A 5,816-nucleotide genomic window follows, 5' to 3' on the forward strand; every position below is an offset into this window, starting at 1 on the left:
AGGAGAGAAGGGCCCAGGAGGGGTAAAGAGAAATGAAGAATAAGAGGTGGACATAGAAGTGCTGGACTCGGGTCCGGAGGGAAGGTCTGTGATAGGGTCGTTGCACGAGTAATTAAATAACAAAAGGGATGAGAGTGCAAAGCAAGGAGGGTGATAATGGGACAATAAAGAAAGAGAAGGTGGGTGCAGAAGAGGTGTAAATAGCAACAGCAGAATCATTGTCCGAGACAATGCGATCAGTGGATCTGATCGAAAGTCGGGAGGCTGTAAATTACCTCATGGTCATTTGTTGGGCTCTTGTGACATCTTCTACCTCATTGGTCCTGAGCACTGACACTAAAACTTGCCAGGCCAAACATAAATTTTCGAAAAGCTCAAGGCGCTGGTGTTCCGACAGTCATTACCTATACAAGCCTGTTAATAATTTTCTGTTTCTGAAATCTTTAATTGTTCTGTAACGAGTGAAACGGTTTGCTTTTTGTGTTTGCTCCTGGTTCACTGATCTGAATAAACGTTGTACATTTAAATAACTCCTTAATCCCTTTGTTCCCATCTGCCTGCGATTTAAACTTTCAGTCGTAAACCCTCTGAAAAAGCACGGACATCACCTCTCCTCCTGTTTGAAGTTCCAATTCTCTAATGTATTTATAAAGGTAAAAGTTCCTTCAGCTCCTCAGTGCCGTGCACACCGTTCTGAATAGAGATTCTTTAAAGTTGACTATCGAAGTAATGAGTCTCTACATGTAATGACTTGTTAAGGATTCTGCTACGTAATTCATGAATCTTTGCGGAGAATGGTCGATTAAATCTGTTTAGTTAACTGAGTGTAACTAATGTCTCTGTTGAAGCGCTTCAATTAATTATCCCAGCAGAGGATCCCCTCTGATATAAATGAGGGATTCGTTGACTGAATTGACACTTTTCAGTCAGAGGTTTCTGCCCTGCACTGCGGACATCGCTCCTTCACACAGAGCATGTACTATCCAGTCATCTTTGAGGTTGAACGTATTTATTACCCCGTTCTTGCAGCCATTGGTATTACGGGTAAGGAAATGGAACGAGTCATATTGTAAAGCAATGCCATTGTTGCTGCTCTTGTTGCTTGTAACAAATTGGTTTTGATATATTTTGTTATATATGACATAAATAACACAAATTAACGTAAAAGAGACAGTGATGGAGCGTGTCTATGTTAGAGAGGAAGAGAGAACAAGAGAGGCAAAAACAGAGAGAAAGAGATCGATGCATATAACAACTATTATATGTTTTGAAATGTTTGTGATATAATCGCCTATTCCATTCGATCAGTTCATTGTCAAGATTTTTTTGTTGTCTAGTAATACAATGTCTTCATTGAAATGATGAACTTTTTTGAATTTTGAATCTAAGAAGTAATAGCGGATTATTCCTTAGTACTGGGTGAAGGAAAATTCCTTATCTCGAATAGACGTTGGCATCAGATGGAACGTAAACCTTAGTCTGGATTTGAGAAAGTGTAATCTTTGCCTGTGCTGAAGTTTCAACTTATCCCTCGTATTGCCTGAAATATTATGTTAACACCCAAGGTCAAAGAAAGCATTTTTCAACCGAAAGCAATCAGCTTAATCCGGACAGCTGTCTACAAGTTCTCCACAAGGTTCAAGGTACCAGGTAATGTAGTTCGCTGCTGTTGGTATTGAATTGACCACATGTCATTACATTGATTGAAAAAAATATTTGCCATTGTCAAAAGTTGACTATCTCTCAATATCAATGGATGGTTCTTTGGTCTGTTATAATTGACATCCTTTTGATCGAGTTTAGTTGCAGAGGTAGTCCCGGGCCATCTAGAGCTTGCTGCCCTGTCTGAGATTTAAGAGAAGTAGACTGGACCAATGATTGGCATGAGGCCTTTTTGATGATGACAGTGGTGCCCCGAGGTCCCCTCGGTAGGAATTCTATTGGATGTTAGGTAGCGCTCTGTGGTCAGTGTGCTTCAGTCTTGCAAACAGAAACCTAACTGTTCAAACTTGATGGGATGGCCAAGCAAGTGGAAATTTAACTCCAAAAGTAGTTGGCTAAATCTAACAATATGATTGGACAGAAAACAAAGGGTGATTCCATTGATTGTCGATAGAGGAGACATTCAGCACGGCAATGCACTGCAGGTCAATGTTCGGTTTCTGATCAGACTGGTCCAACTGAAACAGGTGCGCTGTATAAAATCTGAAGTTTAGAATCATACAATCATAGAAAGGTTACAACACGGAAGGAGGCCATTCAACCCATCCAGTCTGCACCGGCTAAATGCAAGAGCAATCCGGCTCGTCCCACTCCCCCGCCCCACCCCCGTAGCCCCGCACATTTGTTCGTTTCAACGACTTATCCAATCCCCTTTTGAAGGCCATGACTGAATCTGCCTCCACCGCCCCCTCGGGCATTGCATTCCAGATCCCAACCACTCAATGCGTAAAAAAGCTTTTTCTCATGTCACCTTTGGTTCTTTTGCTAATCACCTTCAATCTATACCTTCTGGTTTTTGACCATTCCGCCAATGGGAACAGTTTCTGTCTAACTACTCTATCTAGACCCTTCGTGATTTTGAATGCCTCGATCAAATCTCCTCTCAACCTTTTCTGTTCCAAGGAGAACAATCCCTGCTTCGCCAGTCTATTCACGTAATTTCAGTCCCTCATTCCTGGAATCAATCCAGTAAATCTCCAATGCAACTTCTCTAAGGCCTTCACATCCTTCCCAAAGTGCATTGCTCAGAACGGGACACAATACTCCCATTGTGGTCGAACCAGTGTTTTACAAAGGTTCATCATGACTTCCTTGCTTCCTTGCTCTATGCCTCTATTGATAAACCCCAGGATCCCACATGCTTTTCTAACCGCTATCTCAACCTGCCCGACAAACCTCAACGATTTGTGCACATATACCCCCACATCCCTCTGTTCCTCTACCCCTTTTAGAATTGTGCCCTCTAGTTTATATTGCCTCTCCTCATTGTTCCTACCGAAATGCATCACCTCGCATTTTCCCATGTTAAATTTCATCTGCCACGTGTCCGACCATGCCACCACTATATCCCCTTGAAGTCTATCACTATCCTCCACATTGTTCACTACTCTTCCAAATTTTATGTCATCTGCAAATTTGGAAATTCTGCTCTGTACTTCCAAGTCCAAGTCATTAATATATATCAGGAAACGCAGTGGCCCCAGCACCGATCGCTAGGGAACACCACTTCATACCTCCCTCCAGTACGAAAAACAACCGGTCACCACTACAGTCTGTTTCCTGTCCTTTAGCCAATTCTGTATCCATGATGATATTGCTCCCTTTTATTGCACGGGCCGCAATCTTAATAGCAAGGCTACCATGTGGCACTTTATCAAACGCTTTGTGAAAATCCATATACACCACATCAACTGCATTACCCTCATCTACTCTCTCCGTTACCTCATCAAAAAAATCTGTCAATTTGGTTAAAAACGATTTGCCTTTAACAAATCCACACTGGCTTTCCCAAATCAATCCACAAGTGAGTGTTACTACTGTCCCGGATTAAGGTTTCCAAAAGTTTCCCCACCACCGACGTTAAACTGACTGGCCATCAGGATAAGGATTGCAATTTAAGTGGAAAGCTCTGGGCATTGTGGCAACGGAATCTGTGCGTGATGAGCATTCAAGGTTCAACACTCGCCAATCCTGGATTTTCCGAATCACTGGGGAAATAAATCGCGGGCTGGCGAATGTAAATCTCCGTCAGTGTGTTTGGGATCTCAGCATCCAACGGAGCTGGGAAATGAGACAGCATTGATGAGGCTCAGGGAGTCCCGGAGACTGCTCAATGGAGTGAAGGAAACTTGAGTAGACTGCGGTAAAAATGGAGAAGAAAGAAACATCAAACCGAGGATTTTGCACAAATGTCACTGGATTGAAAACTTTTCCATCGATTAATCTCACGTTAAGTAAAGAAAACCTCAACCATCTCTGCTTTATTTTCATTTCTATCTCCACTTAGTTACCTCGCCCCCTCTGAGCTGTAACGCTGTGGATTCTCTCAATACTCTGAGTAATTTATTTTATATCCGCTGCGGAGTTTGTCTCACGGTCCAGTGTGGTTGCCAACATAAAGAAGTACGTTACAATCCGAGCACACCAATCCACTGCAAAGGACCAACACCCTCCCCGCACCTGAATTCGACTTAGCTGGTTGGGTTCACCAGGTCAGATGAGCAATTCTACTTTCTCCAGATCACTGTACACTCCCACATCATTTTAATTTTGCCGAGTTTTATTCCTCCGATAAGTAATCTTTTACTGATGAAATTCGCTTCCTTTGTCGGAATCTTCCACGTTACAATGATGGTATTTTACCTCCCCCGCCCCACCCCCACCCATCCCCCACTATCTTGTTATCTCTTATCTACCTCAGGTTATTTCAATCGATGCTGGTATGTTGTTTATTTTAATTACCCTCATTGCAATTCCACAGTTTATTATTGTGTGCAGAACCAGTTATAAATAATACAGGGAACAAGACGCCTGGAATCAGCACGCAGACTTCTGTGGGACTGGTTATTTTTTGGGAGAGCCTGGTGATACTTTCCTTTTCTCTCTCTTACAGTTAACTTGGTGGCGATTGTGATCCTGTCCCGAGGAAAGTGCGGTCTCTCCAAATGCATCACTCGCTACCTGATGGCGATGGCAGCGGCCGATCTAACGGTGGTGATCATTGACGTAATTCTGAAACGAATTAACAACATTTACTTGCCAGTAAATTTCTTGTTCATCACTCCGATATGCGCCCTGAAACTTCTCATGAAGATTGCGGCCCTGGACTGTTCGGTTTGGTTCACGGTCGCTTTCACTTTCGATCGTTTTGTAGCCATTTGCTGTCAGAAGCTTAAACCAAAGTTTTGTAACCAGAGGACGGCGAGCGTGATTGTAACGAGCGTGTGTGTCCTGGGCTGTTTGAGGTGCATTCCGTTTTACTTTACGTTCGAACCCAAACTTATAATCAACAATGTCCCGTATTTTTGTATTTCAACCATGGCCTATTACACCTCGCCCTTCTGGGCAGCGTACGAGTGGTTCGACAGCATTTTAACCCCATTACTGCCCATATTTCTCATCCTGTTGTTCAATGCTCTCACCGTCAAACATATTATCATGTCCACTACTGTCCGCAGGGCACTCCTGAACAACGTCGATAATCACAATGACCCAGAGACCGAGAACAGAAAGAAATCCATGATTTTGCTCTTCACTCTATCTGGCAATTTCATTCTACTCTGGGCCACGTATGTTGTACAATCCTTTATCTGGCGGCTGCAAAACTACAATTATACAGACAAATATTTCAGTAACCCGATATATATCATTCAGCAAACGGGATTCATGCTGCAGCTTCTAAGTTCCTGCACCAACACGTGTATCTATGGACTGACGCAGAGGAAATTCAGAGAGGAGCTGAAGAAAGCGGTGAAATATCTGGTCACACTGAATGGGAGATTGTTTAAATAAAGCTCCAGCAGACTTTGCAGATTTGCAATCTATTCCCTTCTTCTCTTCAATAACGCCACGCTGGCAAGTGAAGGAAGAAAAAGACTTATTGTCTTGAGAGGGAATTGGCCAATTATGTAGATCGGCAGAAGAAGGCATATTGGATTTGTTGTGGATTAATTGAGAGAATCGGAAAGTAGTAACATGGGCAGAGCAATGAACCGAGTCAAGGGAATTAGCCAATTGACTGGTGGGGTTATGCAACATTAATCCAACAGGGATACAAGTGCTTTCCTGAAAATATCAGCGAGGGTCTGTCCGGC

At 43.0% G+C, this 5,816-nt stretch overlaps 1 protein-coding gene across 1 annotated transcript; it reads left to right on the forward strand.

Moving 5' to 3' along the window:
• The first annotated feature begins 974 nt into the window (after positions 1–974).
• On the forward strand, positions 975–5,514 carry LOC137315061 (probable G-protein coupled receptor 139). The gene is made up of 2 exons (XM_067980011.1): positions 975–1,044; positions 4,616–5,514. The coding sequence occupies exons 1-2, from the start codon at positions 975–977 to the stop codon at positions 5,512–5,514; spliced, it is 969 nt and encodes a 322-aa protein (XP_067836112.1).
• Positions 5,515–5,816: the final 302 nt, after the last annotated feature.

This window comes from Heptranchias perlo, unplaced genomic scaffold, assembly GCF_035084215.1.
Source record: "Heptranchias perlo isolate sHepPer1 unplaced genomic scaffold, sHepPer1.hap1 HAP1_SCAFFOLD_53, whole genome shotgun sequence".
Classification (NCBI taxonomy): Eukaryota; Metazoa; Chordata; class Chondrichthyes; order Hexanchiformes; family Hexanchidae; genus Heptranchias; species Heptranchias perlo.